General features: G+C 30.4%; 1 protein-coding gene across 1 annotated transcript in view; it reads right to left on the bottom strand.

The window, feature by feature from the left end:
- Positions 1-24595, bottom strand: part of LOC108731828 (EGF like, fibronectin type III and laminin G domains protein pikachurin) — a 135072-nt gene that overhangs the window by 28811 nt on the left and 81666 nt on the right. The window contains exons 5-7 of the mRNA XM_018462348.1: positions 20140-20341; positions 10463-10607; positions 4566-4752 (exon numbers count right to left, since the gene is read on the bottom strand). Coding sequence (XP_018317850.1) covers positions 4566-4752; positions 10463-10607; positions 20140-20341 — 534 coding nt within the window. The remainder of the gene's footprint in view (positions 1-4565; positions 4753-10462; positions 10608-20139; positions 20342-24595) is intronic.

The raw sequence follows: 24595 nt of genomic DNA, 5'->3' as shown, positions 1-24595 counted from the left end.
ATTCATCCCATTTTTTCACCCTAATTAATTCTACATTTATTTATTTATTTCATCTATATACAGGGTCCGGCTGAATAACATGTAAAAGCGGCTACGACGTGATTCCTTATAAAAAAGTAAAAAAAATATATAGAATAAAATTTTTCTGCTTAGTTTTCGAGAAAATCGAGTTTGAAAGTCCGTTGCCTACGTATGCTGTTATACGTAGGCTAAGCTACGGTTTGTCGAGCGATTAATCACGCAACTAATCACGCATTCGAGCAATTAAAAAACCAAAATATGTTGCCAAAGGTTTAAGTATCGATAAATTAGACGAGCATAGTTATGTATCCGACAACGAGGACAACAGTTCCAGCAATACTATAATTCAGTGCTCGCAAGACTTCAAATAAGTTTATTGGAGCTGAAGGCAATCATGCATATATGGAAAAACTCCTGAAAAATTATCGCATTACATATTTGTATCTTGCGGAACAGCATAAAATAAAATGCATATAATTCAATAAAAATGTTTTATAACGAAGTGAAAAGATTCTGGAAAATCTTATATACATTCACTTGTAGGTACTTTATACAAATAATGCTTGTAAAATAAAAAGAATATGAATACGTAGCATTATTGCCTACTGTATCAGTTTTGGAGCCCGTCTTGTAAGACGCTCATTTTTGCTTACCTTACGAAAAAATTAATTATTGCAAAATTGCAAACAGTATTATAAAAACTGCTTATACTATTTGATAGAAGACACTTTTCAGTTTGTACTTATGTTTTTAAAGTTTTATTTTTACCTTTTGTTTAAGAAATATTGTCTAAAAACAAAGTGGTATATCGGTATCGGCGACTTTCCTCTAATAAATTATAAATACATCCTTTATAAATACATGTAACATTGCTTGAATTAAATATCTATATAAATTATGTACAATGTTTAAGCGAATTAACATATAAATTACAAATAAAAACAGGTTCCAATTTAGCAATTAGTATTTTGCAAGTAATTTGCGTAATAATGCCTCGATTAATATCGATTAATCTTTGATAATTAACACTACACACTGAAGACCGTATTCCATGCGTGCGATATATTTGATTAACCGTACATAACCGATTATGCTCGCGGATGCGTTTCATCCGATTTTAATGTACTACACCTGTATGGTTTTGTGTGCATTATGTATGAACGGAAACACTAAATTCTGCGTTTCAAGGAAAGGAAAATCTATAATACTTAGCGGTATAGCTTTTACGGGTATGAAATGTTTCATATAAACATTATAAGATTAAATGAGATTATTTATGCAAAATGTAAAATGCACTTTTACCTTATTCCTCTATTTTAAAGCAAATGCTTTTTTTTGTATCTTTTGTTTTTGGGTGAGAGCATTTGCACTTCATTATTTTTATTATCGTAATAATGTTTACCGACATTAATATCGTATCTGTCGCATGATTGATAGTTCGGATATGTCCGACTACATATGATATACCTATCTAAATTATGTTCTGCACATACTATGAACAATGACATGCTCGATATTACAAAATAGAGATAACATTTGGTTGGTTGCGTCGTGATATAAATACCAGATGTCCATTACTCAGAGGTAATTAATGCGACATACAAAGCAGCTGTTGCATAGTCGTACGTACACGACTTCCCCTAAATGTTGACAATTAATTACCGACACTCGAGTAATGATAACGATAATTACTCGCGATAATCATGGTCTTGGCTGACACAGTGATTTCTGCTTCGCTCTTCACTGATAAAAGGGACTATCTTATAATCGTAGTATTTCCGATGTAATTAAACCGAGAATTAAACAGAGCATACCTATTACTTGAACATTGCGGATTTTTTTTAACAACAGAAATTCGATAATCTATAACTCTATAAAAATAGAAACTATATGGACATAGAGGTAATTCAATCTGTCTAAGAATAATTTTTTATTGCGGATAATATCGATATAACAGTTATTCAAATATATAGAACACACAATTATCTGAATCTAATTTATTATCTTTAAATTTATTATCTTTAAGTTTATTATCTTTAATTTATTATCTTTAAGTTGAAGATATTGAAAAAAAATCAAATATGTGATTATTTCCGATGACTTGTAAAACAATATGTAATATTTGGGAAAAGCTAATTTTAACTTTATGTAAATGAAACAATAATAATTTTAAGATTAGAAACGAGACCGCTTATGAATAAATAAAAAATTATAACTTTTATTTTATTTTTTATATTATTGTATTTTTTGTAACATATATATATATACACACATATATTTTTTAAATATCAAAGAAACATAAAAATAAATTATTTTTGTTCCCCTTTAAAACCGTTGTTAGCTAAAAATGAATTGCTAAAGTTGAATGACTCAATATTTACACAAAAGTATTAGATTTTATTAAAGTATCATTTTAAAAATTGCGATATAAATAGCACAATTATGAAATAAAGGCTAAGCGGTTTAATTTGTGATATTACTCTTCTAATTCTTATTACATTTCAAGGCTGAAAATTTCGGCGCAATTTATAGGATTAGAATTGTAGTGTATAAATTCACACGGAATTGTTTTCAGCATTATGATCCAGCTTACCCGCTTAGCTTTTATTTCTTAATTAAATTTTATATTTCAATTTATATTTTAACTTATATTTAATGAATTATGTTTCACCATCTGTTTTTGTTAGCGCATTTTTTTTATTGCTTTTTCAGTTAAGAGGTAACACCTATGTAAAATTTTCAAAAAATCAATTTTTTTTCCTTTTAAAATACACTTTAGGGTCTCAAAAATAAAGTGCAAGTGGTTTTTTATTGCGATACATAATTTTTTTCGAAAATTATAGGCTCCCAAAAATTCAATTATTAACTTAAAAGTATTCACATTCAAAACTTTAAACGCGTTTTTCTCAAAACAGTATTTTTTACTGTTGGCTAGCAATAGAACTCAAACAATTTTTTACCTATTTACTTCAAATTTTAACAGTACTTAACAAATCACACTTTCTAAAGAAATACGTAGAATTTTTTTGATGAGTTACAAATTTTTTGAATTACAGTTGATTTTACTCGACTATTTTTGTGACGAAAATGGAACTTTTTGTTTGTACTTCCGCCATTTTGTCAAAAATCAATATTTTCAAAAACGGCTACGTATTTCGTAGATATTTGAGTAAAGAAAATAAAAAAATTTGTTTTTTTGTTCTAAATCAAAAATTACTGTTAGCCGCGGAGCACCATCGCGGAGCTATTTCGACTGTTTCCATCACGCTGCTGCAGCCATTTTGATAAATAAAGTTCTGAAAACATTATTTTTTGTACTTTTTTATGTGCTTAATAAAGTTATGAAACTCATTTTTTAATATCACGATTCATTAAACAAAAAAAATTCCCAAACGTAGACCTTATTTACAGCCGATTACAAAGGTATTCTTTAACTTGTTATTACGTTTTATTTTATCGCATTCGTAAATTTTTATTATTGTGTAAGAAATTCGAGTAATTGAACTTTGAGTATTTAAATTTGACTAGACATTTGTACAATGCTGTTTTAGGCTTGGTACAAAATATAGTCTATCAATGAAATTCTAACATCGATATGACGAGTACGCTATTTAACCGTCATGTATTGGATCCATTTTAATCGAATACATAATCACCTTTGTAGAGTAAAAAAGCCTGTTCATGCATTTCTCATAAATAGTTGACGTAAGCAAACTCATAACTCATATAACAGTGCAACGCGAATTTCCTTCTAATAAATTATTACTAGTTGTAAAAAAGAGAATGCGACATTTAATATGAGACTGGTACATCATTTATTATCGTGCAAATAACGAAATAATAAAAGGCGACTTGTGCGCCCGTGTGTAGAGATTTATTATTATTATTATTTATTCTCCGTCGTGCGACAGCTGCAAAGTTGACGTAGGACCAGAGCTAAAATATTTGAAACAATTAATAACTATGAACTTTAATTAGCTGTCTTGCATCTACGACATGATCGGTCAAAATGCGCGATGGAACGCTACCGAGTGACCGAATTAGCAGCTATATCGGCAAATGGACAACAGGTGTCACATGAATTTAGTTGGCAAATCCTCCAACGCCCGCTCGATTTAACTCCAAATATATTCTTCCTTTTTTTTTCATTACTGGGAACAGATTCTCTAAGTAGCTCAAACCTTTACATATCGCGCACTTCTCTGGTGAGAAGTATAATTGTAATATATTACATTGTGAAAAACGTTTTGAATTACAATAAATCTTAAACAAAACTATATACTAATACTAATCTATTAATATAGGTACATTTTACTATACTGTTGTTCTCGTGTTTTAAATTTCCACATACTCCAAAAATTATTACGGTTATATGTTATATAATCGGCATTAGAAAGAGTATAAAAATAAATACAATAGACATAGAATCGCTGCTGAAATTACTTCAATCCTTGTTCGAAACCGATTACGAGAGTTCGACGATTAGGAAACTTCGGCTCGACGAAATGCCGAAACCGGATGTTACGCCGCGATGCTGTACTCACCGATGTCGAATCCATTCGCAGCATCGCCCTGCGGGGCCAATGGAAAGCGATAATGGTGCTCGTTCGCCTCCAAATGCCGGATGCAGCCCTTAAATCCGGTCCTCACCGGAAGTCGCTCCAAACCGGTCGTGTTTCCGGGTCCACCAACGAAGAGAGGTTCGCGAAACGTAATTCTCGAGAACAAACCCTGCAATTGAAGTCGGAATTCTCTATATACATATGTAGTTATACATATGTAGTTGCAATGTAACGCACAAATCGGCACAATTGCATGGTTGGTTAATGCATGAAATTGCTCCATTGTTTAATGCTATTTCCAATTTCTTTGACAATGTATAAGCCCAATGATATTTCCTATTCCTTTGTATATTTCTATGACAACAATCATAACAGCATGAAAATTATCTCTACGAAATATTTTAATTATATTTAAGTATATAATAAAATATAATAAAACGATTCCATAGATAAAAAAATAACACGACTATGAATAGGTTTTATCGCTTCCCATTTTTCACAGAGATTTGATGTTTTAAAGAATTTAATTAATGCTCTGTTGCATTAATTAATATGATAATAGAAAATTAAAATATAATTATGATACGAATTTGGACAGAGAGATGAGAATAAATCTAATTGAATAAAAGAGGGAATTTGGGATTACAAATCTGATCAAAATTTAAAAAATAACGGATAATGGTGGAAGATATGCAATAGATATTCTTTCCTATAAAGGGTTGCAGAGACAAATTAAAAAAAATTTTGTAATGTTGCTAATGTGATTAAATAGAGATATAATTTTTATTATGAAACTTTTATATAAAATTTTTTTTGATATTTCGAATAGATTTTAAGATATAAAAAAAAAGCTAAAAACTATTCTATATATATATATAAAGGGTGATTCATCCCATTTTTTCACCCTAATTAATTCTACATTTATTTATTTATTTCATCTATATACAGGGTCCGGCTGAATAACATGTAAAAGCGGCTACGACGTGATTCCTTATAAAAAAGTAAAAAAAATATATAGAATAAAATTTTTCTGCTTAGTTTTCGAGAAAATCGAGTTTGAAAGTCCGTTGCCTACGTATGCTGTTATACGTAGGCTAAGCTACGGTTTGTCGAGCGATTAATCACGCAACTAATCACGCATTCGAGCAATTAAAAAACCAAAATATGTTGCCAAAGGTTTAAGTATCGATAAATTAGACGAGCATAGTTATGTATCCGACAACGAGGACAACAGTTCCAGCAATACTATAATTCAGTGCTCGCAAGACTCTGCACATTTCGAGCCGATTCCTGCGGGCTCCTCCCACTACTGTTCGAGGCTCGACGACCTAGTTGCCTATCGCGCGCGCGACGTTGTGGCTCAGGAACGTGTCCCTATACCAGAAATATACTAGGAGCGCACCTTCTGCCAAATCATTATTGAAATATATTTTTTATTAAAAAATTTATTTCTATTAACATAAAATTTTCTATTGTTAATGTAAGTTGTATTGTTAATATAAGTATATCATTAAGGAATATCATTACTTATATCTCTGAAACTAACCATAGGATCAAGTTGTGCCCATTGAAACATTTGTTCAGAATGGCGAGAATAACATATAAAAAATTCAGCCAATTCGACCGAAAGCACTTTTCCATATGATTTGTGTCATTAATATCTGATTATATTAATATTCTTATAAAAGCAATTTAATAATTTTTAATGCTAACAAGCATCAAAAATTATTAAATTGCTTGTTGAGTTATTCAATACTCTGGTTCTTTTCTGTTGATTGTCTTTCAAGACTAAAAAAGATGTTGGCGCACGGTTTGCAGAATTAAATATGTAGTCCACACAGAATTATTTAAGCACTAAAATCCGCTTTAACAGAATATAGGATTCCTCTTATTCAATTAAAAAATTAAAATGTTAAGATGTTCGTGACAGATTTTATGCAAAAAGTCTTTAATCAAATAATATGCCGTGAGTCAAGAAATACTAATTATAAAAAGAATAAATTAAAATTAATGTCGACAACTACGATGGAGCAATAATTGCATACGGTGCACGATAACATTATGAATGACAAAATAGAAAATTCTTTCATGTTTTCTAAAATCCATGTTATTTTTGTATGGTGCATTTTTCGCATTTTTTACCTTTTATCGGACGACAAACTATGCCCATTGTCATACATGACGTCGTTTTATCGTGCATTTTGTATTCAAACGCACGCGTCTCGCGCGATCATAGGCTATCGCTTCTCGAATTCCATTCTTAAAGGAAATTCCTCAAATCGGATGAAAAGATCGCGTTCGCGATCGCGAAGGCTTTGGTTACCAGTTTCTTTTTAGCTTCCTGTTCTTTTTTCCAAAGAAAAGAGAATATGGCAAGGGGAAAAAAGAGGGAGGGTGGGTGAGAGAAAAAAGAGAAAAGCCGGTGAGAACAGAAGAAGACAGCGGAGAGGTCAGGGATGGCTTCTCTAATTACGACGCTGTCGTTAGGACACCGAGTGCTTAATGGCACTCTAGGATAAAGTGGGCTTGAAACGCGAAGCCATTTGCCGGCGATGCTGCCCGATTTTAAAGGTAATTAAACCTAGCCTGGGAAAAACAGATGGGTCGAGAATCAACCGATAATTCCTTGTTATCATACCGCTATTCTGGACGCCTGAGAGACTCGTTGAAGAAAGAGGATTGGTAGAAAAAGTAGATGAGACATTTATCGACGGTACTTGCTCTCTTAATATTCAATGTTCATTCATTAGTAATTATCAAACTCGATTAACTTGAATAGGTATGTTCATCATATTTATATATTTACATTCAATACATAATTTTTTAGAAGAACCTTCTTCTCTCTTTCTCTTAATGTCTTAATTTATTTTGTAAAATGTATAAAAAATTGTGCAACGAAGAATAAGTAATAATGTTTAAAAATTCAAGAATATATAAGAATCTATTATTAAACGCTCAAATTAATAAGAACTTTGTAAAATAGTAATCTAATACTTTGCATTTTTTCCTGAAAGGTTATCCATTATCACCAGTGTAAAAACGTTTCGTAAGTTTCAGTTACACTTCTGATCCTTCGTTCTCGGCGCTGCATCTCATTTGCAAAATAACAAGGCAAATGGGCGTCGCAGAAGAAACGATGCAAACCAAATTAAGAAAAAAAGAGCAAGAAATGCGTAGCAAGCGTCGAATACAATTAAAGCAAGTAACGGATTAGTTGACAATAAGATTTGTGTATTCGTTTGCAAAACGACTATGAAAACCTCGTGCGTCAAAGAACATTTACGGCGTTTGCATTAGAAAGGAGTTACATTATTCTGCGGCACGTTGATGCATCGTAAATTAAATCATTGACTTTTAATTAAGCACGATTTTCAAACTTTAAAGACGCGAAAGTTCGTAACCAGGGTAAAACTAATCTGATTCCATTTTAGTTGTTAAAACTATAATTAAATTATTACAATATAATCTAATATTGTGTAATATTAGGTTTAAGAGATTAAATATATTAATTGATTATGATTAATTAATTCTGATATATACATATATTGCAAATAAAAATTTATTGATACATTATATCATAGTACGTGCTGTGAAAAAATATGGATATATCTTTCATGTATCTACATATTTTATAAACAATAATAGAAAAAAGATCTCTATCCTATTCAAATGTAATCGAATATTGAAATATCTCGCGATCTATAAATTGAGTTTGGTTATATGAGATAATTGAATCGATAGGAATTGTTGTAATGATTATTGTTTATCTCTTTCTCTCCATAATTATAAAATAATTATTTCTGTTTAATAGGCGATGATATCGCGTATACAATATTAATGCTTGCCAATATGCAACTGATATTCTATAATTATGTAAATTATAAAAAAGAAGAATACTATGTGAATCTTTTTATTTTTGTGTATATATTTAAATTATTATTATATATATATAATGTTAATAATATTAATAATAAATACTTTTTTTTTTACATTTATTTTAAATTTATAAGTTATACAAATTATGTTTTACAATTCTTGGAATAAATAAAGTTTTAAAAAATATGATATGATGTGTATCAATAAACTTATTAAAAGTAAATAATATTAAAATAAGTTTGTTTGTTATTTGATTTTTACTTATACTTAGGATACAAATACTGAAATCTATTCCTTAAACTTTTGTTTCCAACTTTAGTTGACTATTAATCGACAATTACATAAATTGACACAATGACTACGTAACGATACATTTTTGCAATATTTAAATGCATTTCGACGAATTTCCATTTATTACGTGGGTCCGCTTTATTACACGATCTTCTACTTACGTTATTTTAACGAACTCTGAACGAACGTGAAAGTAATCGATTGAAACGGATTAATATGGGAAAGAGCGAAATCGATAGACGATTACTTGGCCGGAAGTACCTTATTCAGACATGTTTTATGGGTAGTGGCACTTTTTGCTGATTAGATTGATCGAGAAGGTGCGGCTTCGTTTTAGGGTGTGGTTCTTCGCTTTTAACCTCCGCCGTCTATCTCGGTATAACAGACTATTCGTACTCTTTCAATTTCCCATGTCATTCACATTTTATTACATATAATACATATGTTACCTCATAATTATCTTTACCCCGTATTTATTTACTTTGAATTCTTTGGTCAATTTTTTCGGTCGGTATCTTTTTAAACAACGATATTGAGGAAAGTTACAATTTATTGTAACTTTCTAATTTTTAATTACATATTTATGACATACATTTATACGCTCAACTTTAAATTAAGTAATTATATTACTTTTATTAAAAATGTTCTACTTAAAGTTACTTTGAAAATATTGTTTATATTTGTATTTTGTTATGTAAAACAATATGTGATTTATTACTTTGTTGTGTGAGAGAATTGCGATCTTTTCAAAGTTTGCATCTTATTTCTTGTAATATCTAGGATAGCGAAAATACAGGGAACTTCTCATGCGAAGCTTTTGCTGCTTCTATAGCAAAATGAGAATTTTCAAGAAAGCAAAGAAAGAATTTTCAAGAAGTTTTGTTACGACAACATTGTATAATGTGTTTTAGCACATATCAATATAACTCGCAACGAAGTTTCAACTTTGCGTAAAATAAAAAAAAAAGAAAGTCAAAAATTTTGCCCACATGGAATACCCTAGAAAGAAGTTACGAAATGTAAGAACGTTTCTTCAATTTCCGGACTACATTCTCTCATTAAAGTTTCCGGGAAGTTTCCGTGAGATACAACAGCGTTTAATGTTGGTTCCGCCCTGGTGCCATTAAACTTTTCATGAAAGTGGATTTCGTCGAATAGAAATAATTTTATTTTACTGCAGCTGACTATGAACGTTGACGGTATTCGAATAAAATAAGTAGGTATTGTTGGTACATGATGCCATTTGCATTTGTATGGTTTTTATACGAATTATAAATTTATTTTCTATTATCATTAATTCGTGCATCTTTTATAATTATTTTAACTAAAAAATCTATTAAAACAACGAGAGAGAGAGAGAGAGAGACAAAGAGATTTTAATAAATAATATTTCAAATTAATGTGTACGTAATGAAATATAATGTTTATTTATCGCTACGAGCGACAATGAATTATTATTATCGCAATCAATTGAATTTCGTTTTCTTATTCTATTTTTACGTAGAACACGAGCGGAAAGTCCTAAGGGAGGCGATCGAGCGTGTGGACGTCACGGTAAGAATCTCGAGAATTCGAATAAACTCTCACTAGTAATCCCGATAATACGTCCCGCCTCACTGCGAAATATCGATTCCCTCCTTGAATCCGCGGTATATGCGGGTAAATAATATCCGGCGTCTGGCCTTGATGGAAATAAAATGAAGTGCCCTTACCTTCGATCGTCCCTCTACCCTCTTCTCTTGATTCAGCTGGATCCAGGCATCCCATCGATGTCTGTAGACACTCAGAGTGTTCCACTCATTCAGTTTCACCGTTTCCGTGCTCCTCACGGTGCCCACACCGCTGCCACAATCAAACCTTATCGCAGAAAGATATGGAGATAATGTTAATCGATTGGAAATGTTAGACACGTCGCATCATGTGGAATATTGAACGTTGTCGGTATGGAATTTATAATATAATATTCTTTTGATATACATGAAGCCAAAATCATTGTACAAATAAACCCTTTTAATGAGCGAATGGTGTCGCCAGTATTTGCGATGCTATTCATTGAAGCAAATCGTTCACTTCCGTATATTCCGTATAACGTTTGCTCGATTCAGCTTTATTGAAAATTTATTTTATTTCGCAATAAAATAATAAGTTAGTTTCATATAAAAATTCATACAAATATATTAAAAAGGAAAGAAAAGATTGCTATATAAAGCAAATTTATTTAATATATTTTTGGAATCATTTTTTCTTAAATTATTAATTCAGGATTATATATTATCATAGCATTGAATCAATAATTAAAATATTTTATTCCAAAAAATATTGGAAATAAATTTACTTTATGTAGCATTGTTCTGCTCTTTTCTTTTTTGTCTAATCTCAATGTGTACATGTACAAAAATGTTACAAAAAAATTAATTATCGCTCTAATAAAAATTTTCCTATATTTATAACGTTTTTATATGTATGTACGTATATCCATATATTGAGTTTAAACAAAAAAAAAGAAGAACAACGCTACATAAATTTCCAATATTTTTTAAATAAACAATTTTTTTATATATTTGTTTATCTCAGCGGTCTGTTAAATGTAATAATAAATAAATATCTCTCGATATATCGTAATGCATGATAAATTTTCATTAATATGTATGGCGAGAAGAATACGACTAGCATTCAATAATATTTGCGGTTGTTTCGGAATATTGTTGGCATTATTCGTCACAATATAGGAATCATCATTAGTGACGATAATCTACTTTTACAATCATTGCAAAAGTAAACCAGTGTTATGTAAGCGTGTACAATAATACTCTCTGTTTAGTTAATAGAACAATAAATCCATACGGCTAAGTATTTAGTGTTCGAATAATGAATTGTAGAAACGAATCTGGAAACAATAGGCAGCCTCTGATATCAATGAATAAATTACGCGGCACGTTTGATGAATGTGTCTATGAATTTGGTATATGATCTATGATTTCAATCCCTTTATCCTGCTGTTATGTCCAAGCCCTTGGAAATTAGATTCAATGGGAGAGACAAGGATGGAGATGGAGAGGGTATGGAAGTACGCTTAGACTTTATCTCACAGGTATACGCGCAGAGGCGAATACCTGAGAGTCGGACGCACTTTTTATCGCTCCGAAATATGGGTCAACGTCCCGAAGGGATGCTATAACACATGTTTCCTACGAGCAGTGCGTACGTCGGTCCGAATTTTGAGTCAAGGAAATTAATCCTTATAACTCGGGACTGGACCACGTGCGATCTCTGAAAAACGGTGGGAGTACGAGGTCTTTTTGATTTTTAAAATGGAAAGTAATCGTCTTAATAAAGTTCTATTTTATTACTAAACATAAATTACAATATGTTAATGAGATTTTAATTATATGCGCTTAAAAGTAATATAGAAATAATATTTATACGCTAACATTGAAAAATTAAATTTATATACATGTTATAATACTACAATCTGTTTTACAAAGAGAACTAAAACTCGACCATCTGACATCATTAATTGTTGATCGCAACGATTACTGGTTATAATTATAAAAGATAAAGAAAAACATTTGTGCCGCTAGCGAATTAAGCATAGGGCCAGCGTGAATCTAGAGTATGTGTGTGTGTGTGTGTATGTGCATATGTGTATGTGCTGGCGGAGAGGCGATACATGTAGTATTAATTAAGTTCGATAATCATAATGGAGGAAGGAGGAAAGAGGTCATGAAAGAAGTCGATTGGGACTAAATATGGGAAGGAGGAACTAGGAAAGTATATTGGAATGTGAATTCCAGGAGGTTGTCCGGCTCGACTATGACGGCTATGACGGCTCGGATTTCCTCGGGATCAAAATAATCAGGGTCGACAGTACAGGTGCCCTGTGGGAGAGAATCGGTGATACAAGGAAAACGGTTAATCACCGAGTTAAAGGTGTCACCAGGATGTATATAGTATCGCTGGAGGGGAGGAGCTGGGAATTCTTCTAGAATTTCCACGCTTGACGTGGAATCGGCAGGAGAGGGTGGTGACAAAGTGACAAGGGAGCGGACTGGAAGTGGGAGTCAGGGGTATGCGGTGGAGTGTCAGGAAAAATATGCTCCGTCAAGGCGTCTGAAAACGCGAGTGACGAAGATCGCGGGGTAGGAGGAGGAGGTATCGCCTCTAATATTGTATATTCTGAGTCGGTTGAGCCGGAGGGGCCGGCGGAACCGGTGATGGCGAAGGTGGTGGAGGTTGTTGCGGAGGTGCGTCCTCGACTGAATCTACTTGATTTTCGAGATACTCCTAGTACGCTTGGTTCAGGAGTCTGCGCGCTTCGAGGTAGGCCCGATTTCTGAGTCAACCTCGATGGGGACGGTGGCGTTTTGCTCGAGATTTCCCTATGGATTGATTGAGTTAGGTTCTGGAGTAAGTAATTTGAGAGGAGCGACTTATTGCTTGGTTGTCTGGGCAGATGACTTGTCGGATTTTCTGAGTGTTCAGAATGCCTTATTGCAGTCAGGCCTCAACTCACTGGTCTCGTTGGCGGTGATGACCGGTTGCCCTCGGAACGATTGCCCCCTTCGCGTACTGATGTTAACAACTACGTAAGTAATTATGTAAAGAGCGGACGCTTTTTCTTTTTACCCGGTGTCTCGCGATGTCGTGGTTACAACTTATGTAATATTTAATCCTAGAAACAATTATAAAAGTAAAACACAGAGATCTTAAATTCTGTTTCAACAATTTAAAAAAGAAAAAATAAAGTAACACAACTGAATAAACAATTTTTCCCTATGTGTTAAAATAGATATTTTATTTTATATAAATATGTACTGAACAATCATAAACATGTTGTTTTAATCGTTATTCACGAGGGAAGTACAAACACATAAGGGATTCAAATAAAAAATCATATATTTCAATATAATATGGCAAAAATGTATGTCGGTACTCTATATATTCTATATGAATTTATTTTTTTTCTTCTTCTTGCCTTGTATTTTTATTAATTATCTGAGCAATAAATACGGAAATTGAAAGTATTATAATCTCTTTGACAAAAAAAAACAACTTTTAACAAAATGAAATTATTAATGTATGTACAATGTATCTTCATAATGTTTTCAATAATTTAAATTATGACTCTCCTAAAAATCTTACTTGATAATTTATAAAATGTTTATAAAATTGATGATTATATTAATTCCAAAAATATATTTACATATATTCGTATCATTGTATCTTTGTATCTTTGAATTCCAAAATAATAAGTCTCTATAAGATATTATATTTATTCACCTCATGATAGTTTCACACGCCCTACACCTTCTACACATTTTCCTCTTCCTCTCATTGTCACATTCGTTCGTTGCACTCACGACACTCGCGAAAACACAATTAATTACGATTACACGTACTAATTACCAGAATAAGATTATCTCACAGCACTTTACATGGTACTCTCGACGTTAATCTCACACGACGTGCACTTTACTATTATATATTGCAACGGAAGAAGAACGTGAAAAGAGTACGAAGTTTTGTAATCCTCTTGACATTCGCAAATTTGGCGCGCGCGCGCGCGCGTGTGTGTGTGTATTTTTTTTATTCGTTGTATACATCTATAATAATCTATATATATATATACATATGTATATACGAATAAAATCTCAAACGGTAAAAAGTTTTATTAAATCACAATGTATAAATTCTGAATTTGTTATATAGATCATAGATAACGAATATTAAAATACAAGTTTGATTACGAATCTCATTAGTTACACACCATTAAACATCGTTTAATTTAAAGTCGATCTATTTCATATACGCGATATTCCATTTATGATCGACAGATTTGAAAATGATATTGGTATTTCAATACTATCTAATTAATAAAGTCGAATTAGTGACTAATTGAGACGCAATCATGCGAAAACATACAATCAAATTTTGTTGATCGTAAAAGTTAATTAATCGCACAAATTGTTAACTATTTGTAAAAAAAATAATCGCATTTTCACAGATAATACGACAACATATGAAGTAATTTACTTTATTACTAGGGTAAACTCGGGTATTATGGCCATAGGCTGCTGTAATTTCTTCAATAATTGCTAAATAGTGCATTTTTGTAGTTATTCTTAGAGATGAAAAAAAAACAGGTTTTTTATTTCAAAAAAAGCATCAAGTAAAAACGGATTTTTTACGATTCACAATGGTTTTTTAATCAAAATGATGTAAAATTCATAAAAAATATAGAAAAGGATATAGAATTCAATATTCGTTATTAAAACGTTTAATGTCTATGTCATTTCGACATTATTTAATATTTATTTTCTTTATTTATTATAATTTTTAATTAATTAATTATATAATTTATTATAATTTCTCAAATCAAGACGGAAACATCCTTGAGTTGTTGCGTTGTCTAATGAAATTAATATTCTTTATTGACAATGGCTTAAGTATACGTTAATTATATTATATGAACGACAGATATTTTACTCCAATTTTAAAAGCTAAATAAGCAATGGCCCATACTATTGTTATCACAGATAATATTTTAGTATAATTAACACGTACTGTTTTGTTATATAGATAATATTGGTTGTAATTATACGTATTTTAAATTTTAATTATTGAAACAGAGTTCCAATAGAATATCAATTCAAGGATAGTCCTATGAATGTTGTTTCACTAGTTTATATTTTATAATGTGTATACAATTATTAAAAGCTTCGTTTACTTTAAAGCCAAAAAAATGTTAAATTTTTGTCGACCAGTGGTTATAAAGAAGTTTGGGAAAGATGGCCATTAACCAAGTAACATAAATAGGTACACATTGTTTTTTATGGAAATTTTTATTTGATTTAAAAAAAATTATAACATAAAAATAATATAGAAAAATTTTGTTACCACTGTGTACAATATCATTATATATTTATTTATCATTTTACAAAATGTTACATGCATCTTTAACATAACATAAAATATGTGTGGCTAAATATTCCATAATATCATAATTATTTTTTCTTTAAAAAACAGATAAAATGATTAGTGCATACGTTATTATAATTTTTGATAATATTAAATTTCTAAACGTTTTATCTTTATTATAATTTTGATAGTATTTATTACTTTATGCTTCAATAAAGTGATATACCAAACACTATTACACAGTTGGAAAAAATGTGGTGAATTTAACATAAATAGTATATCCAAAACGGTCCAAAACTCAAATTTTTGGGTTAGTTTAACACAAAATAAATATATTTGAAGGTTACACAAATATTATATAATATAAAAGAATATATATCAAAAAGGTAATATCGACATAGTTTGTAAATAAATCGTGTGGAAGCATATTTTTTTAAGAAAATTAAATTTATGATATATGTTAAATTAACACGTATTTTATTCATTTGTCTTGGAATTTACGTTTTAAAACATATTATTTTTATGTTACTTATTCACTTACTCATAAATTATGTTATTTTGACACTAAGAAATTGAATATCAACTTCACAAAAAAATCTTTAAATAACATAATCACATTATGTTAAATTAACACAAACTGTTAACACAAATGTGAGTGGATCGTTTCCAATACAAATACACAAATTTTTTTACTGTGTAGAAATAAAAAAATATATATCTTTTCTATTTTAAAACAGTATGGTCATCTTACCCGAGTTTATCATACCGCACCGGTTCATCGCACGAATAACAACATGGCGATAGACTTCTGTAGACTGTATTGAAATGCCTAATAAAGGCCAACTACCCAGGTCTTGCCGTAAGTCAGCTTTAAATTAGTCTTCTTTGAGATATTTAATATATTGTGAAATAAATTTTAAATATTTTGTTTCTTTATTAAAATTTTAATTATTTCTTTATTAAAACTTTAAAATTTAATTATCAATACATATTCAATATATTACGATTTCTCGTTATAGTTTAACAACTCGATCCGACATATTATTTCACGTTATCAGTATTGAAATATTAAGCAAATTACATTTAAATAGAGTGTAATATACTATATATACTCGATCCAAGTGTCGCTGAGGAGATAATTATCGTATATGTATATCGCGAAACAATATAATCTCTATTTTCTGTCGTCCTGATTCCTACTCCAAATACCTACTGCTATGTATTTAATTAATAAGTACAGTCGTAATGAAGTTTGTTTTAATACTGTCACTTACATAGTATAAATTTGGCATTTGTAGATATTTCATTTGTAATTTGTGAAAATTTTTTGCAATTTGAAAATTCATTCGACCGCTCGTAAGCTTTGTTTATTTGCGAGATTAGTAGTTTTATATATAAGTTAATAAATCGCGTAAAAGACGCATGTCTACTTCGATAAGGGATTATCACTGCTTCAATCTTTATCAATGCAAGATAATAAATGCTTGTAGTAACTGTAAGATATAGTAATGTTTAGTACATAATATTTGTCGCGATTGCTTTTTAAAGAGTAATGATAAAAAATAATAAATAGAATAGCTATCATTACCTGTCGGCTCAATTTTGTTACGCCAATAGCTATGTTTAGTAGAAAAAGCAGCTTTGAAAATGATATAAGATTCTTTAATATGATTGGTTCTTGCTATCTACATCATGTATATATATAAACAAATTAAGTATATATTAAAGAATCTTACAATAGTTGTAAAGTTGCTTTTTCTGTTAGACGTAGCCATCGACAACATCACACGACGGTCTCGTGTGTTTACTGCTAAAACAATTCTAATTGTAAATATTCCCATAAAATTAAACCTATAAAATATTAAACATTATATAAAATAAATACGTGGTGATTATTCTACTTCTTGCATTTCAAATTAATTCTGAATGTTATTGCATATTTTATTATTGCATATTTTGCGCTTTGTTTTGTAAACTAATTAGCATTGTTTAAAGTAACAATTGATTTTATATAAAAATTTTTAAAACAGATATTAATTACCAGGGTTGGGAACATTACTTCATAAAAGTAACACGTTACTGTTACCGCTACTTTTTGTAAAAAAATAGGGTGCTTTTGCAATAACGTGAATCCAGATACAGTGAACTCTAAAGTCACGTTATCCTTTTCTTAATCAGTTAAGTTAAGAAGAAGATAACTTGACCTTAGCGTTCACCGTACCTGGATAAACGGTATATTACAAAAACTAGGAATGCACAGGATCGTAAAATTACCGGATACCGGATATTGGATATCCAAACAAAATGTAACATCGGATATCTGATTATCCGCTCGGATAGTAAAAAAGTGCCAAATAATACCGGATACCGGATACTTTCCGAATATCCGGTACATCTCTAACAAAAACTCCCTATTAACTCGTTACCTCGTTACTCGTTAGGTACTAATTTTAAAAAGTAATGCCTTATCATTACTTGAAAAGTAACGATTCATTACCTCTTTTGTTACTTTTTTATAATATTAAAATAAAATATTAGATTTAAAAATTAGATTATCTAATAATCAATATTAATTATAAAAGTCAATATTAATTATTTAAAATTCTAAGCTAATTTTATAGCAAATTTTTTTTATATTAAACTTATGTAAAATAAAAATCTTCAATAATTTTTTAAACTAATATTTTCATTTTTAATACACGCTTATCTTTAGGAAATTAAATTATAATTTACAAACATAGATTTCATTAAAAGTTTTTAATGAAATCTATTTCTACATTGGTTCTAAATATCAATATCGTTATTAAGAGTGCATTCCAATATTCATTGCTAATAAAAATGTATAGTTCGATACATATATATATATATATATGTGTATATATATATATATTACTCACAATCAGTATTGGCAATGACTATCGGAACGCAGCTTAAAATATAAAACATTTTTTAATATATAAATTTCTATTAAAAAATATTTCTAGCAAATTAAAAATATGATCTATTGAACAATTATAAAGATAATAAGAGATTAAAATAACGATAGAAGTAACAGCTTAATTCGTTACTTTTATAAATATTTAGAGACAAAAAAGTGATCGTTATCGAAAAAATGTTAAAAAAACAGTAACGGTATCATAACAAGTAACGCGTTATTTTCCAACCCTATTAATTACTTTGCGTTTTAAAGAATTTTTAAATCTATTATTTGTAGAATATAAACTATATTTTTATTTTAAGAGAAAACTGTTTATTTATTATTAATTTCAGATTATTATTCAGATTATTATCTTTGTCAAGACAGAAATAAAATCATATGATTTTAATAAATGGAAGAATTAAATCGTTACAACATTGCGATTTTCTCATTCTTTTCTCTTAATTTATTAAAGTCATACAATTACATTGCTCTCGATATAAAAAAAGTAACAATAAGAAGTGTAATAATAAAATAATTTTTAAAAATACTTCTCAAAACAAATGTTGTTTTTCAAATGAACTTTTATATTCAGTATCATTAAATTATGTGTACATATATTGTTAATGTGTCTATATCAATTTAACAGTTTTTCCAACAAAAATACATTTTTAAATTGTTTATATAGTTGTTATAAATACGGATAATTCAATGTTTGAGTACATTATTACATATATTGCAATATCGAGGAAAATAACGTTCGTAATATTAAAAGTGTCATGTGGTAATATAACACTTTGCAATGTACTTGTAGGTGAAACTTTACGTAGTGCGTTGTAAAATAAATCCTACGGCATCGTTTTCACGGCGAAAAAGTTTTCCGTCGATGGGGTGGCGCAAAACGTTGTAAAAGAGGTGAAATGGGATCAGACTATATTGCAAAAGGTAAACTTTTAGTTTTTGCGCTCATAAATCGTACGTGCGCTCCATTAAGTCACGGCTTATTAAGCTGTAAACGAAAAATTAGTCCCGGCACGGAATGCTTAATTAATGACCACGTCAAACTCACGGCGAAGTCTCCGAAATTATGGCGCCGAAGTGTCCTATAAAGTGTCTTGTATAACTTTATATTCAATACATGCTTCTTCTTACCAGGATAAAAAAATCGATGAATCTTGTTTTTGATCTTTAAGAAGTTTACGTGTCTTGTAAAATTTTCATCACACTTAGACATTTATAATAATTTCTTAATTTCTAAATTTTTTCAGATGTTACTAATTACCTTCTGTGAATTTAATCCTATTACAGTTTGCTTTTTTCCATATTTCTTTCCTGGTATTGTTTGCTAATATATCTCGTTACAAATTTAAAATCGAATCTTTTGTGTTTATCTTTTAATTAATTAAACAATTTTGTGCAAATTTTAATTCTCTTATTACATGCAAACGTATTATAAGATAAAAAATAAAAAATCGTATAATCGTTTTTAATATATTAATTACAATTACTAATCATTCGACTGATATTTAAGTAATGTTAAACAAATTTAATTACCTGAATTCGATAAAGCCATGATGCAGTATCAAGGCCATAAAGTCACCCTGAAGATCGTCCCGTTCTCCGGCCAGGAGAAGCACTCCGTCCCATGCTTCTGGTCGAAATTCCAATTCTAATTGGACGTGTTTGTAAGCGGCTCTTAAGGCGGGAAAAGCCAGCCAACCTGACCCAGTGAAACGTGGTGATCTAACTTCAGCTTCTGAAACACAATATTAAAATCTTTTTATTGATTTAACGGAATTTGTTGGTAAATTTCATTTACAGTCATTGAATCGAATAGAATTATGTTATTAGTGATATCTATAATGATATTATAGTATTACGTGCGGTAGATTTGGAAAATTAATCCTTGTAATATGGTAGTAAAAGAATCAATATCTACATTGAGGATCTGCATGTTGCTGTAGTTATACATACTGTTTGTAAATTCTCAAAAATATACGAAAAAATTTCCTTTTAACAAATTTTAATAAAATCTTTGACTTATAAAAATTTCACATATTTTGGAAAGGATTTTATAACATATATATTTATTTTTGATAACATTTTTAATAGGTATATATAATTGCTTAACATATTATAATCGCTTATTAATAAAAAATATTATTTTATAATATAGAATTCGCTATGACGACCATTGTTTAAAAAAGTAACATCTCAACAAATATATTTTTTAAAAATATCACGAAGCAATCTCGAAGGATACGTATCTGTTGCAATTTGCAACCGAGATACGTGCGAATGGTTAACATGCTGGTATCGTCGGCCACTTTCGAAGGATACATCGAATGGAAGGGAAAAGAGCGGAAAATCGGGAATTCCGGCCACACGTGAGGCTTATGGAACGTCCCTTTACCTCTACGATCTACAACCTCGTATCAATCACATGAGTGTACCGCAAGGTGTACCCGTAGAAAGACCTCGAGCACGTGGAACACGTGAGCGTAAGGGTGACGATAAATCAGACTAGGCCAGAAGAATAGAAAAAGTTGCGCCCGTGGGGCCTGGAAATGGAATTTCAGTTCTTGATAGCGCCGGGAATCCTCGACGCTATCGTGTAACAAAGCGTTGCTCGACTGGCACAATCGTAAGCGCAATTACAACGGGTGATATCGGAAAGACGGGAAGAATTTATCGTATACTGACACGTTGTTTTAGCGCGAAAAAATACTTCCGATCGGTTTTTCTTGATTCTGTGGTACGTTCGATTTCATCTAAATGTCGATTTTAGGTACAGCAATATTTGTTTTATCATATAAGAAATTAGTTATATGTATTACAATTTGTGTGAATATCTCCTTTTTAAGATAATGATATTTTTAAAGTTTTGTTAATTATTATTGCAAAATTTTGTTAATTATTATTTCAAATTATAATTTATAATTTTAATTAACTTCAAATGAGTATAATTTATCAATTATCAATAAAACAATGGGACTGAATATTAATGTGGCATAGTAATGTAAAATTTTGATTAGAGAACTTAATAACATATAGCCTAATGGTATAAAATATAGGAAAATAACGTCAATGTAATCGAAATACTAATATTATATAAATTTCTTCATATCCGGAGTTGAATAACTAAGTTGCTCAGATCATATATTCTCTCTTTGCAGTAGAACAAGTACATCGCAGGCAGACCATAGATTCAACTCTCACAGTAGAATAAGTAAATTATAGCCGGATCATATATTTCTTCCTCTACTAGTAGAACAAGTATATTATATTCGAACCAATGCAATTCTCTTTTCGATTACACATCCATGTATTTTCAATATGTTTAGCTGCACTACAGTTATAGAATTGCGCAGCAATATTTTATACATAATTTTATGTAGCACATAAGATTATAAATAGAATTCTATTCTGAATTCTAATATAAATCATAAATCAACTGAAGTCAGGTTAATAAAAAAATAAACAATCCTCAGTAATAGTAGATATATCAATTGAATTAACTGATAATTATTATATTTAAAAAATCTACGAATTCATTGAAAGAAGTACATTAGTGTCTTGCACTATCACAATGTTATTTATAATCCATATTACCTTTTAAAATATCGTTTTTGCGTTACATAAAAGTATTTAAAAGACATAGCAAGTAAATAAGTTGCTCATTGCTGGAAGATGCAAGGGGTAAGAGAGGAAACGCTCATTGATTAAGATCGAACATTTCAAAGTTATCGTCTGATGTTCGCATCGCGCTTGATTTAACGCGAGAAACGAACTTTCGGAGCGAGAGAAACAATGTTTCCGCCGCTCACAGTCTAAGCGAGGCGTGTAAGCTATCGAACCGATCGAAACGGTGGTCGTTCGAAAAGAACGGCGATGGTAACTCGTTTCCTGCGGTGACTTGATTGATCGTTTCGGCATTCGAGTCGTGTCTTTATGCAAATTAAGCGGATCAAAAGACTTCTGCAATTTCCACCCAAGCTTTGCTAGCTGGACATAACCAGCGTTGGTCTTCTCAAAGCGTTGTCCTACAACGCGAATGTTAATGAAGATCATTTCTTCGCCGTTAAAAACTCCCACTGCCAATTAGTAAGTGTCACTGTTTAAGTGGGTTACACCTTAAAATTTATAGCACACGGTTCTTACATTATAATTACATAAAAAAAATATTTTGTGGAAATTTTGCATTAAAATCTTTATTAGAGAAAGAGAGGAGTGGCATAAAAGGAATAATAGAAAACAAAGGTTACAATTATTAGCATAGTTCCAAAACATATCTTTGATCGTGTAAATTATATGCAAATTTTTTAAATCATTACGTAAATCAAAGACTGCCTTTTTTAAATATCATACCTCTCCTTTTTACTCTTCTCTCTAAAAATTTAAAAATTTCACTTGCCAATGGTATTACTCATACCAGTTAATAAAGCGGAATTCCATCGTCTGCCCACTCGCCAAAGCATACCTAATAACTGAAGAATAATTTACATTTAAAAAATGTGAAATCTCAGCATTTTACGTTTAATACTGGCGAGTCTTTTATGTGGAAATTTTGCATTTCCAGCATACTTTGTCGTATAAATGAAAGTGCATAAACAAGTGTATGTTTACAATAAATATAAAGTAATATAACATGAATATATAAAATATAAATATATGTTTTTATTATGATAATAATGTAGGTAAAGCAGAAACAGCTACAATCTACGTAAAATTGTAAAATATAGATCTGTATTTATATAGTCATGTTTCTAGTAAAGAATATATTTGAAATCAATCTTGAGACAGTTTACATAAATTTCGGAAATCAATTTCATATTTATTACGTTTGTAACCATGATTATTCACTTGAGAAATTCAGATAAAGTTTTAATCTTGAAATAATTTCAATTTTGTTTTTCACGATTTACTGATTCAATCATGAAAGAAGATTATATGTATATTTTTCAATATAAATGAATATAATATATATTTATAATTATATATATAATTATAATACATATATATATATTAATATAGATAAATATAAATTGTTTCATTTTGTAATATTTATTCGAAAGTAGCTTGCAAAGAGAATAATTATTTATATGAAAAATCTCATTTAGAGCTCGAGAATATGTTGAAATATTGAACCTAAATACAATAAAATATTTTCCTTTATTATAATATTTTGTATTAAAACATAATGATGTTTAATAATTAGTACAGTAAGAGAGTAATACGCATGACTGAATTTAATATTTATTGATTTAATATTTCCAAATTCGGTTAAGGACATGTCAGCTGTACTAAATTTAACGTTTATTTGAAGAATAAAGTTTATTTTGGTTTTGATCAAAAAAATATCTTAGAACTATTTATTGGAATATTTATGAAAATTACTTGCTTATTATAGTATACTTTCTCTCTCTCTCTCTCTCTCTCTCTCTCTCCCTCCCTCTCCCTCCCTCCCCTCTCTCTCTTTACATGAATATAGCGCACACGTGTAATTTATTGCTCCGTTATCCGAGATGTTTTCTGCTGGTTGCTGCCCCGTGTGGGCTTCTTTTTCAGGACCATTGTCGAGTGCTTCCTCTGCTTGACTTTTTCTGCTATATGTAAGTCCTGGACTCTTGCATCTCTGTGGCTTTGGTGTTGAATCGTATTATCTGTTTTCTGCAAATTGCTGAGGAAGTTTCTGGAACTGTCTGCCTTGCTGATTTTTGCGCATGCGCACTGTGGGCTTGTGGACCTTGTTAAGACTGAGGCGATCTCTGCGTTACTGATAGACGGCAGCGGCAAAAGTGATGCTGCGAGGCCGAAGCGTGGCCTTACGAAACGGTCGAGCACATCAAATATTTTATCTGATAGAACAACTTTTGAATCTATGAATGTTTCTAGGGTAAATGCGTTTAGAGCTACTGTTGATAGGCACTGTGAATTAGCAAATAGGATACTTCTAACTAGCAAGGAAATCGCGGAGAGGAGAGGCCAAGTTGATGTGGCGTTTCGTGCG

The sequence above is a fragment of the Mycetomoellerius zeteki genome, unplaced genomic scaffold (genome assembly GCF_001594055.1).
Source record: "Mycetomoellerius zeteki isolate Tzet28-1 unplaced genomic scaffold, Tzet1.0 scaffold138, whole genome shotgun sequence".
NCBI lineage: Eukaryota > Metazoa > Arthropoda > Insecta > Hymenoptera > Formicidae > Mycetomoellerius > Mycetomoellerius zeteki.
Note: the sequence above shows the minus strand (reverse complement) of the source record. Positions and strands in the feature narration are given on the sequence as shown.